This window comes from Scyliorhinus canicula, chromosome 9 (assembly GCF_902713615.1).
Source record: "Scyliorhinus canicula chromosome 9, sScyCan1.1, whole genome shotgun sequence".
Taxonomy (NCBI): domain Eukaryota; kingdom Metazoa; phylum Chordata; class Chondrichthyes; order Carcharhiniformes; family Scyliorhinidae; genus Scyliorhinus; species Scyliorhinus canicula.
Window position 1 is genome coordinate 24180777 of NC_052154.1, and position 13320 is coordinate 24194096.

General features: G+C 46.4%; 1 protein-coding gene across 1 annotated transcript in view; it reads right to left on the minus strand.

Moving 5' to 3' along the window:
• plcg2 (phospholipase C, gamma 2) overlaps positions 1 to 13320 on the minus strand; it is a 226957-nt gene that overhangs the window by 44344 nt on the left and 169293 nt on the right. Inside the window, exons 17-21 of the mRNA XM_038806353.1 lie at positions 12159 to 12359; positions 9163 to 9282; positions 8877 to 9057; positions 8032 to 8097; positions 2653 to 2756 (exon numbers count right to left, since the gene is read on the minus strand). Coding sequence (XP_038662281.1) covers positions 2653 to 2756; positions 8032 to 8097; positions 8877 to 9057; positions 9163 to 9282; positions 12159 to 12359 — 672 coding nt within the window. The remainder of the gene's footprint in view (positions 1 to 2652; positions 2757 to 8031; positions 8098 to 8876; positions 9058 to 9162; positions 9283 to 12158; positions 12360 to 13320) is intronic.

Here is a 13320-nt window from a genome sequence, read left to right on the forward strand (position 1 = left end):
CAAAACCGTGTTGAGTATCGCTAATCAACTTGTTCTTTTCAAGATGATTATAAACCCTATCTCTTATAACCTTTTCCAACATTTTACCCACAACCGAAGTAAGGCTCACAGGTCTATAATTACCAGGGTTGTCTCTACTCCCCTTCTTGAACAAGGGGACAACATTTGCTATCCTCCAGTCTTCCGGCACTATTCCTGTCGACAAAGACGACATAAAGATCAAGGACAAAGGCTCAGCAATCTCCTCCCTGGCTTCCCAGAGAATCCTAGGATAAATCCCATCTGGCCCAGGGGACTTGTCTATTTTGACATTTTCTAAAATTGCTAACACCTCCTCCTTTTGAACCTCAATTCCATCTAGCCTGGTCGACTGAACCTGAGTGTTCTCCTCGACAACATTGTCTTTCTCCAGTGTAAACACTGACGAAAAATATCCATTTAATGCTTCCCCTATCTCCTCTGATTCCACACACAACTTTCCACTACTATCCTTGATTGGCCCTAATCTTACTCGAGTCATTCTTTTGTTCCTGATATACCTATAGAAAGCCTTAGGGTTTTCCTTGATCCTATCCGCCAACGACTTTTCGTGTCCTCTCCTCGCTCTTCTTAACTCTCCCTTTAGGTCCTTCCTGGCTAACTTGTAACTCTCAAGTGCCCTAACTGAGCCTTCATGTCTCATCCTAACATAAGCCTTCTTCTTCCTCTTGACAAGTGCTTCAACTTCCTTAGTAAACCACGGCTCCCTTGCTCGACAACTTCCTCCCTGCCTGACAGGTACGTACTTATCAAGGACACGCAGTAGCTGTTCCTTGAAAAGCTCCACATTTCGATTGTACCCATCCCCTGCAGTTTCCTTCCCCATCCTATACCTCCTAAATCTTGCCGAATAGCATCATAATTGCCTTTCCCCCAGCTATAATTCTTGCCTTGCGGTATATACCTATCCCTGCCCATTGCTAAAGTAAACATAACCGAGTTGTGATCACTATCACCAAAGTGCTCACCTACATCTAAATCTAACACCTGGCCGGGTTCATTACCCAGTACCAAATCCAATGTGGCCTCGCCCCTTGTTGGCCTGTCTACATACTGTGTCAGAAAACCCTCCTGCACACACTGCACAAAAACTGACCCATCTATAGTACTCGAACTATAGTATTTCCAGTCAATATTTGGAAAGTTAAAGTCCCCCATAACAACTACCCTGTTACTCTCGCTCCTGTCAAGAATCATCTTTGCAATCCTTTCCTCTACATCTCTGGGACTATTCGGAGGTCTATAGACAACTCCCAACAGGGTGACCTCTCCTCTACTGTTCCTAACCTCGGCCCATACTGCCTCAGTAGACGAGTCCTCAAGCGTCCTTTCTACCGCCGTAATACTTTCCTTGATTAACAATGCCACACCCCCCCCTCTTTTACCATCTTCTCTGTTCTTACAGAAACATCTAAATCCTGGAACCTGCAACAACCATTCCTGTCCCTGCTCTACCCATGTCTCCGAAATCGCCACAACATCGAGATCCCAGGTACCAACCCATGCTGCAAGCTCACCCACCTTATTCCGGATGCTCCTGGCGTTGAAGTAGACACACTTCAAACCAGCGTCCTGCTTGCCGGTGCCCTCTTTCGAACTTTTAACCCTATCCCTGACCTCACTACTCTCAACATCCTGTACACTGGGTCTACAATTTAGGTTCCCATCCCCCTGCTGAATTAGTTTAAACCCCCCCGAAGAGCACTAGCAAATCTCCCTCCCAGGATATTGGTACCCCTCTGGTTCAGGTGAAGACCATCCTGTTTGTAGAGGTCCCACCTACCCCAGAATGAGCCCCAATTATCCAGGAAACCAAAACCCTCCCTCCTGCACCATACCTGTAGCCACGTGTTCAACTCCTCTCTCTCCTTATTTCTTACTTCGCTAGCACGTGGCACGGGTAACAACCCAGAGATAACAACTCTGTTTGTTCTAGCTCTCAGCTTCCACCCTAGCTCCCTGAATTTCTGTCTCAAATCCCCATCTCTCTTCCTACCTATGTCGTTGGTACCTATGTGGACCACGACTTGGGGCTGCTCCCCCTCCCCTTTAAGGATCCCAAAAACACGATCAGAGACATCACGAACCCTGGCACCTGGGAGGCAACACACCAACCGTGAGTCTCTTTCGTTCCCACAGAAGTAACACAACATCTCTGGGTTGGTTTGTTGTGGCAATAAGGACAAGCCTCTCAACAACCAGAACTGATCTGCACCACCAGAAAATGCGCAATGACCTTACCGGAACAGCTAAGGTAAGCTACCTGTGCATCCTGACCTTACTTCCAGTGCCTATACACAATATACATATAGAAGTATATGTACACACCTTCCTTCATCACCCCACAGTGTTTCTAGGATAATATTTTGAACCTCTGGTACTTGTTCCATCTAGTGTCACCTACTACCTAAAAATATTTCTTCGTCACAGCACGCCATACATCAGTAAGCCTCCCGAACTCATTGTGGTCTTCCTTCCTTGACTTTCATCTCTTAAACTGTAACTGGCGAAAGTAATTCTGGCAGGCAATTATTTATGTTAGCTTGGGGAGGGGGGGGGGGGGGGGTCAAAGAGAGAGAGAGGGGAGGGGGAGGGGGTGGAAGTGTTTCTCACCATCCTTTATCCTGTTTTTTGACATTGTGGATTATGGCACCTCTCGGAAAAGATAATTCATCTTGTTGTTGACCCTGGTAGTTGTACAAAGCTTTCACTGAACCCTATGGATTAAGAAATGAACGATTAACGGTACATAGAGATCTAATTACAATAAACGCATGGTTATTAGTAGAGTGTGAATAATACGTTTATGTTTTTGACTTATTATTTCACAGGCTGCCTAAGGTAGCATTTATCGCCCATCCCTAATTGCCCTCAAGGAGATTTTAATTCTAAAAGGAACAGAGGACCCCTTCCCCTTCAGATATCGCTTTTTGTGCAGGTTATGGAGGTGCTCTCAACATTTTAAAAATTGCAACAAGAAATGTAACATTTTAGCAACTGCAGAGGTCAAAATAACATGACAAGCGGGTAGTGTTACACATGGTGCCCTGGGTTAAAGTGCAGGACACCGCTGCATTAGTCGCTGCAATCCAATTTACAGTTGCCAATAATTACACCACTGACCGCCAGACAGGAAGGAACCCACACTTCAGCTAATCCACATTAGCCTGTGATCTGCTCCTCAACTCATGCATCACTATTGAGTTTAAGACCCGCGGGGTTATGCTGCAACTGTACATGACCCTGGTGAGACCACACTTGGAATATTGCGTGCAGTTCTGGTCACCTCACTATAGGATGGATGTGGAGGCATTGGAAAGGGTGCAAAGGAGATTTACATAGAATTACATAGAATTTACAGTGCAGAAGGAGGCCATTCGGCCCATCGAGTCTGCACCGGCTCTTGGAAAGAGCACCCTACCCCTACTAAGGTCAACACCTCCACCCTATCCCCATAACTCAGTAACCCCACCCAACACTAAGGGCAATTTTGGACACTAAGGGCAATTTATCATGGCCAATCCACCTAACCTGCTCATCTTTGGACTGTGGGAGGAAACCGGAGCACCCGGAGGAAACCCACGCACACACGGGGAGGATGTGCAGACTCCGCACAGACAGTGACCCAAGCCGGAATCGAACTTGGGACCCTGGAGCTGTGAAGTGATTGTGCTATCCACAATGCTACCAGGATGCTGCCTGGTTTGCAGGATAGGTCTTATGAGGAAAGGTTGAGGGAACTAGGGCTTTTCTCTTTGGAGCGGAGGAGGATGAGAGGCGACTTAATAGAGGTTTATAAGATGATGAGTGGTTAGATAGAGTGGACGTTCAGAGACTATCAGAGACAAATGCCTCAAACCTATTTTCTCTCATTTTAGAGGGCAGCACGGTAGCATGGTAGTTAGCATAAATGCTTCACAGCTCCAGGGTCCCAGGTTCGGTTCCTGGTTGTGTCACTGTCTGTGCGGAGTCTGCACGTCCTCCCCGTGTGTGCGTGGGTTTCCTCCGGGTACTCCGGTTTCCTCCCACATCCAAAGATGTGCGGGTTAGGTGGATTGGCCATGTTAAATTGCCCGTAGTGTCCTAAAAGCAAGGTTAAGGGGGGGTTGTTGGGTTACGGGTATAGGGTGGATACGTGGGTTTGAGTAGGGTGATCATTGCTCGGCACAACATCGAGGGCCGAAGGGCCTGTTCTATGCTGTACTGTTCTATGTTCTACTATGATCCCAATGGCTTCCTTGCTCAAATTTCTACCCAGATATCAATTGTTCAGGCCTGGTTCAACGTCTCCCAAAACACACTTTAAATGGTCTCGACGAAAGAACCAGGGATGATTTTCAGCAAGACCAACAATGCAGTTCAACAACTGCACATATCGGCACAGTGCCAAATGTTAGGGTTTCACCACTTAGGTCACTGAGCCCTGAAGGGAGATGAATGGATCAAAGGTGCAAATGGTTTGTAGAAGCTGTCAATCTCAGACCAGCTATGACTTACTTGCAGCTAATGGATCTGTGGGAATCAGATCCAGGCACAGTGGCTCTCCTTCCTGGAATGGACAGGCGGAGCTGTAAGATAAGTATTATAGTTATAATGCTTCCCACTGCACCTGCCTGGACTGCTCTCTAACTTCCAGACAGGAGTCCCTTTACTGGGGGGTGTGGATCTTTGTGGGCCGGGATTTGTATCTGGCAGTAGTCTGTGGTGGGAGTCCCTATAGGCAGTATATTCCTGGGGGTTCCCCTATTAAGGGGGTCCTTGCTAAGGGTCCCCCTGTTTCAGTGACCCCCAGGGGGGTTCCCCTAATTTCATTTTGGGAGGGGGAGATCAGGTCAACCCCTTCCTTGGGGGGCAGGGGAGGGTGCTCAGGCAATCCAGGGGTGGGAGGCTGCTATGCGGCAGGGTAGGGGAGGGTTGGGGGATTGGGCAAATTTGCAGTGCGGTCGACCGTGAGATGTTGCTATCGGGCCACCTTCAAGATGGCGGCCCGAAAGCGGGATTTCCTCATATTCCATGCCATGCATAAATTTTCATGGCAAAGAATACGGAATTGCTTACCGGTTTACTTTCCCAGGGGGGACGTAAACTGGCTGCAATTCATCACCGGTGGGAGAACATATGGCGGGATTCTCCGTTGCCCGATGCCGATATCGTAATCAGCGGTCGAGCTGAGAATGGGCTCCGACGCCGGCTTTCCATATTCTGCCCCCTCCAAAATGGCACCATAGCGTCGCGCGGCGTTGCAATGCGTTGGTGCGTCATCGGAAGGCCCTTCTGTGATGCTCCACCCCCGATGGGCCGAGTTCCTGACTGCGCGGGATATTTGTGGTCTCAGCGATTGGGAAACCGGCGGGGCGGCTGCGGACTGCGTCCAGCGCTGCCACATTCGGCCGGGCTCCATGTCACTGGCCAGGGGGGCTACCACGAGGGTTGGGAGGGGACTGGTGGGGGGTGGCCAGGGGAAGGCGTGTGGGGTCGCAGGTGGCAGGTTGGATCCGCTCACGGCCTGAGCCACGTTGGACGGAGCGACCACTGCAGGCCGTCGCCGTGCGTATGCATGGCCAGGGACCCGGCTGTCCTCCGGCTGTATTTGGTGCGGGAGCCGGGAGTTTCACCCGGTACCGCTGATAGTCCTTCACCGGTCCTGGAATCGGTGAGGGTTTGACGCCAATTTTGGCATTGTAAAACACCCGCAAATTCTCCGTTCGGACTGGCACTTAGGGCGCGATTCTCCGCAAATGCGTGGTGCGGCCGTGCCAATCGGTGGCATAGTTGTGCAGAACGGCACTTTGCGGCCGTTTTCACAAACTGTGATAGCAGGTGTGTTTAAATTCGTGAAAACGGCCGTAAAGGCCTGGGAAATCAGGCCATCGGATAGGGGAGAATCGCTGCTCGCCGTAAAAAAACGGCGAGCAGCGATTCGTGTCGTGGGACGGCCATGGGGAGGGGGAGAATAGCGGGAGGTCAGGACAAATGTCGGGAAGGCCCTCCCGCTATTCTCCGACCCGTCGTGGGGGGCGGAGAATCGCGCCCTTAGTCTCCCAAATGGGGAATCCAGCTCCTGGTTTTCCTACATGCAGCCTGCCCAGTCCCCAGTATTTCAACATTCCATTGTTGATCTACCTCTCGTAAAACCACTGTGGACCCTTAGCAAAATGTAATTTCCAGTAATTGTGCCATGATAATGAATTAATTTAAACCCCAATCTCCCTCCTTGCTTGCTCATGCTGATTATTTATACACTGACAGTTCATAACTGCTTCAAATCAAATTGCAATTCCTTCTCTGTTTAAAAATTAGGCTGCAAGTGGATTTGTGTCAAAAGAATGGAACTTTATCACAGTCCATAAAGTAAGAGTAATTACTGGCCCGATTCTTAATTCTCAAAATCATACAATGGTTTGCATTTTCAGTCAATACTGTACAAATATTGGGCATTCACATTCTAAATATAGTGCAAATCTATTAAAACAGAATTAAAATACTGATAGAATCAGAAAAACTGAACAGCTGGGAGACATGATGGATGATCTGCAGTTGAACATATTTTTGATGGATGGCTGTATCAGTCTTACCACGCTCCATCTAAATAACTCCTTGCAAAGGGCCAGGAAATAGGAACTATTGTTTCAATGTAATGCTACTTTCTGGCCCAGTGAGCCATGCCGTTCTACCTCAGAAATAATTAGTGGCTTTAATAAAAACTTTCAAACTTTCACTGTGTGGTTTCATTCTTTTAAATAGAAATTCTTCGGACTGAAAATTAAACTAATTCTGAAAAGGAATCTGCGCTTATTTTATTTGATGCAAAAACTGTAAAGTGCTGCCAACATTCAGCAAGTCTCATAGAATCTCTATGGTGCTGAAGGAGGCCATTCGGCCCATTAAGTTTGCACCGACCCTCTGAAATAGTATTGTGCCTAGCCCACTCTACCGCCCTATCCCCCTAACCCCACCTAACGTGTACATCCCTGGATGCCAAGGGGCAATTTGTTTTTTTTATCATGGCCAATCCACCTAACCTGCACATCTTTGGACGGTTGGGAGGAACGCGGAGCACCCGGAGGAAACCCACGCAGACACAGGGAGAGCGTTCAAACTCCACACAGACAGTTACTCAAGTCTGAAATTGAACCTGGGCCCCTGGCGCTGTGAGGCAACAGTGCTGACCACTGTGCAACCGTGGCACAGCTAAGCAGAACATTTTTTGCGCTCAATGGGTGGATGGTCAGTAGAGCTGGTTGTAGTTGTTGTACCATTGCAGGTATCACTAACTCGATCAATGAGCAAAGCACCACAGATCTTCATTTTTAAAAATTTCTTGGAGTTCAGAGCAGAGGACCTCCTGCTTGGCGCACAATTAACCTCCCAGCAGTTGGTGAAGTAAGGGGGCAGATTCCAAGGGTCTCGCACCACAGATTGGATTTTCCCTCTATTCACTCCAGTTCCTGGAGGAAATCCTTCAACGGAAATTTCTGCGGAGATTTCTTAAGCCAAATTCTGAGAATTTGTTGAACATGGACTTGCAGCATTTGTGTAGCATGATGAAAACTGCAACTTAGGAACGGTGTTTTTTCTCTTGAGAATCACACAAAATAACTCAACCTAATGATGTATTTCAAGGTTCTGGCAGCCAAGGCACAGGTTATGTTGACTGGAACTAATTGGTTTCAATGTATGCAAATGGCAGTGTACCAGAGGAGAACTATCAGTTATTGGGAAATCTGACTTGAATCTAATGTTTTAATAATGAAATGATCAACCTCCTCAACGTTTAACTAAAATTTACAATGCTAAAAGGAGATAACACCGAGTGAGGGAATGTGGGCCATGATGACTCCAGAAACCAGCGCTATCACTGATATCTGGATTTGGATGGAGGTTAGAAATTCCAGAGCGAGGTTTTTGCTGTGAATCTCCTATTCCTGCCGGTATTCGGAGATTTATTTAATATTCTATTAAACATACGACAGGTCTATGTCAGAATCCTACCTGAGCAGGTGCTAGTTCATTCGGGTCCACGTAATTTATACCATAGAGACTGCCGTAGTCTTTTTCCTGAAATCAGACCAAAAGTTTCATTGTACAGAATGTAGTGGATTGTTAAACGGATCGTTTCAGGGGCATCGCGTTGAGGCCTTCTGTTTACCTTGGAACGCTTTCAAACCCCACTGAAGATTTTCGCCTCAGGCCAAAATCATGCAGTGGTTCCATTTCCCCTTGAAATAACTGAAGGAAAACATTGTGAGTCTACACGTCAGGTTAATCTGTACCTGCCACTGAAAATGTAATTGAGCCCACAATGGCAGGGCCATGCAAACTAGGGACAAGTTCACAGAGGTACCTTACTATGGTGTACAACAGAATTAAGCAGCAAAAATGCAACTCTCAATTTTTACCAGTGAGTTCTCAGATATCGAGAATTCAAGGGCAGTCTTGAGGTAATCTAAATTGGTTTGCCAACCAGAAGACAATTGCAAACTGCAAAGTCTCAATTACAAAGAAGGAATAAAGTGGAGTCTTCCGGTAGCTACATGTTTGAAGTTGGACTCACGCCCACAATCCCAAACTCAACGGTCCAAATAGATTTGAACTAGGCTACTGAAGGGAACACTTAGCATGTACACCCCCTTGAGAGAGCAGGGTGAACTATGAGGCTTGGGTCAGCCCCTTAGCTTAGCTACTTCTGGACTGGCAGCAAAGGCAGCAAATTCTAAAGTTTAGGGCAGAGCTTTTTCATCGTTCTACATGAAACATGAAGAATATCAGCAATAATATGCCAAAAAAATGGGGGGGGGGAGAAAAGATAAGTTGAGGAAAATAAAATAAATGCCTACCGCACTGTAACGTTCAAGCATCCTTTCCGTGACTGGGTAGCGCAGTTTCATTTTTCTATATAGTGGCTGTTTTCTATGATAACTGATAAGCTCCACCAGACTGTCAAACTCTGCTGAGGTCCCCAGTATGTACTTTCCTTCTTCATAGTTAATGCGGCAATGTTTAACCTTACTTTCAGCCCTGGGGAAGGCCACAAATTAAAAATGATGCAGTTATGGATTCTCTTCACACTCCGTGTATGCGTTTTATAAAATATATCTTTTTAACAATTCTTTGTAACCTTACCTGAAGGTAATGGCATATGAGTTGGGCTCGTCTCGCTTTCGAACCAAAAAGGCGCCATCTCTAGGTATCCTCATAAGCATATCCTCAGCTTCTCCTCGACTTAGATTTTTATAGTACCATCTGAAAATGCCAAAAATAAAGGGACATTGGTCCAGATTTTGGTGTGAGTGACAAAAGAGTGGCGTTCACAGCTGACCTTGTAGAAAGCTATCTACAAGCTACAACATTGATTTCCCGCATACCAGCGCTAATTTCAAACTGGCAGCATCTATAGAGGATTTGTGGCATCCAGCAACAGTGATGTCAGTGGGTTTTCTCCCACAGTCCAAAGCTGTGCAGGTCGGGTGGATTGGCCATGCTAAATTGGCCCTTACTGTCCAAAAGGTTAAGTGGGGTTGCGGGGATAGGGCAGGGGAGCGGGCCTAGGCAGGGTGCTATTTCGGAGGGTTGGTGCAGGCTCATTGGGCCCCATGGCCTCTTTCTGCCCTGTAGGGATTCTATGATCTAGCAGCCTGAGCAACCACTCAGATTCAGCAATTCATACAGACAGCAAATCAGGGAGCTGAATGCACAGTATGTAATTTACTTTTTAATCATTTTAAAGTAAAATAAAGATTGGGACATACACATGGCACTAGGGTAGAAGCTAAAATATCAATTAAATGTTTTTAAAGATAAGAAAAGTTAAAAAATAATTTTATTAATTACCATAGAATTTACTATGCAGAAGGAGGCCATTCGGCCCATCAAGTCTGCACCAGCCCTTGAAAAGAGCACCCTACTTAAGCCCCTGCCTCCACTCTATGTCCATCACCCCACCTAACCTTTTTGGACACTAGGGGCAATTTAGCATGGCCATTCCACCAAACCTGCACATCTTTGGACTGTGGGAGGAAATCGGAGCACCCGGAGGAAACCCACGCAGACACGGGGAGGACGTGCAGACTCCACACAGACAGTGACCCAAATCCGGAATCAAACCTTAATCAAACCCTGAAGCTGTGAAGCAACTGTGCTAACCACTGTGCTCCAATGCTGCCCCAAAATGTATTACGTCTTTATAAATAATTAATTCTGCAATTTCTATCACGGAACGGAAACTTGGAAGCCTGAACCTGTAAAATTAGTTTTCAAGGTCAGAGAGGCTATTCGGTGATAATTAAAATTTAGTATACCATTAAAAATTCACTTTCACCTCATTCAACACTTTCAATATTTTTTTACAGCAAGGATAGTATGTAAAAGGCTTATGTTCACCTCAAATCATTGATTCTGTGGTGATTGCATCTGCAGACTGCAGCAATACACACTGTGGTAGAAAAAGGTATGACTGTGCACACTTTCCGGATTTCCACTTTTAACTGTGCATTTGGTGGACACCAGACGTTGGTGGTCAGTTGCAAACGGTAATAACATGAATGCTGACAGTCTCGCCATCAATTACAACTGCACAGTCTAGGCCACTGTTCCATTCTCAAGTCATTCAAAATGCATTGAAATGAATTATCTCTGACCAATCAATTTTTGGAACTTTAATTTTAAGGTATGGGCTGGGATTTCTAGATTCCTCCTGCAGCGGAAATCACCGCAAGCAGAATGGAAAATTTGCCGGACCAGCCAAAGGTCCACTAACTTCCAGCAGGAATTTCTGGTTCCTCCGGCAAAATCACGGACTTGATAATCAAACCGAAACATTCTGATTTTTGGTTTCTGGATTACAATGAAAGATATACGTGCGTACACAACTGAACCTATTTTATTTTATCTACCTCTCACACAAAGCATTTTGTGCCTATGTGATTACACCTCTTTTTTGCATGTGCAGAGTCATTAAATAAAATCACATGGCTTTCGGCTTGGCCAGGCATGGCCAACGAGGGTTCAAGTCCCAGCTAGACTAATGAGATGAAAATATCCTATGCTGTTGGAATAGTCTTCATCAAAAATTAGCTAGAATCCATAGCCCAAATCCAATTTCTCAAGAGACTGCACAACAAACCTGTCCCAAACTCGGCACATGATTAGCAATCTCCCTCAGAGACCAAGATAGCAGGGTGAATATAACATGAGTTCCCTTTTTCACTGAAACGCTTAAAAGAAATGAAGTGAAATGAATGAAAATCGCTTATTGTCACGAGTAGACTTCAATGAAGTTACTGTGAAAAGCCCCTAGTCGCCACATTCCGGCGCATGTTCGGGGAGGCTGTTACGGGAATCGAACCGTGCTGCTGGCCTGCTTGGTCTGCTTTCAAAACCAGCGATTTAGCCCAGTGTGCTAAACAGCCCCTAGAGTTAAAGACAAAAAAAGGCAGGATTCTCCGTCCTGCCCGCCCCATATTCCGGCGTGGCGCACCCCTGCCAACAGCGGGGTTCTCCATTCCCACAGCCGGCCAATGGGGTCTCCCACTGTGGGCCACCTCACGGCGTCGGGAACCGAGCGGGCGTACGTGTGCTGCTGGTGGGGCGGAGGTTCCCGCCGACGGAGAATCCCCCTGAAAGACCTTACAGACCATGCCAGCCTATCCCTCAACATCTAAACAGCAGCTCAGAATCCAGTCGTGCCTGGTGGACATTTGCTCTTGAAATGCATCCAGTATCACGGTGGCACATTGACTAGCACTGCTGCCTCACAGCGCCAGGAAGCCGGGTTTGTTCCGGCCTTGGAGGACTGTCTGTCTGTGGAATTTGCACGTTCTCCCCATGTCTGGGTGGGTTTCCTCCGAGTGCTCCAGTTCCCCCCACAGTCCACAGACACGCAGGTTAGCTGGTTTTACAGGGGTAGGGTGGTGGTGGTGGGGGTGCACATTTGGAGTGTTGCCGCAAACTCATTGGGCTGAAGGCCTCCCTGTAGAGATTTTAATTGAATTTATGGATTCTAACTAAACGGTGAAATATTATACATTTCTAAATACCATCCACTAAGTGCTGCGCTTTTCCCCCCCCCCTATTCTCGAGGTGTTTAATTTGATGGCATAAGTTTCTATTGGAGTACTTACTCTTGAGATTCATGAGGGTTTGGGCTAGGTACTGCTTCAGTTAAACGTAATTCAAATTCACTGCATCGTAAAGGTGTACCCTGATAGTATTGGACTAGATCATAAACTGTGTTGAAAGTTAAATTATCAGTCAGGAAGTATTTAGTGCCCTCTCCTTCTGTGAAAGAACGAATGCGACAATGCTGGACTCTTCCATTCCTCCTGGTAGGATAAATGCAAATAAAAATTAGATTTGTAATGTGAGGTTTTATTTTTAATTCAATCTTGGCATAACTGATAGCATTTTAATTTTGAACACTACTTTTCCCCGTGTTTTAAAGGCTCTGTGCATTACATAATAAATGAGTGGGCGAGTTTGGTTACGTACTCTACCACAGTTCTCGAACATCTAATCTTCATGCCTGAATTTACTTGTTCTCTCAACGTCCCTATCTTCACAGCAGCAGGCAGGCTCTGTTTAGCGTCAGCAAAAGCCAACCTGGGATCCAGAGCGTGCCACATGTGGAATCATGCTGAAATCGTGAGACTGCAGCTGTGTGCTACAGCGTATTGATGAAGAAAGCATTTGTGTTTATCAAGCCTCTTTCACTACCCCTGGATGTCCAAAGCTGCTTCACTGCCGTCGACTATTTGCTTTCAAGTGGAGTCACTCTTGGAGTGTTGGAACAGTGCAACTGGGCTTGCCTGTGACTGCTTTGTTTGAAGAAACAACTACATTGTAGCTTACATGACCTTTCATACATTTTCTCTCCATTCCTAACTTCCAAGGGGTTGCTGACACCTGCTGGCAATGCTTTGGTACTTCATGTACTCAGTGAAATTCGGCAGGTGTGGCACAGGAAAGAATATTCTAGTTAAGCTTGATGCCCCCCCCCCCCCCTTCATGTGCACTTTCCAGCATGGGTTGTTGGACAGTTAGATTTCATCTGTCTCCTGCATCACCAAATACAAAGAGGCCAGAAAGTAGCCTGCCTTTCTTGCTGATACCGCCCAGCACGAGGCTCCGTAAACAGCCACCATTATACCCTCACACTTGCACATAAGCTTAACATTTGAAGCAAAGCCACAAACATCTCCTCAGAAAATTATCAAAAATGAGAAAACTATATGTTTTATGATTATTGTGGATATGGGAAGAGACAATGGGCCAGATTCTCCGTTG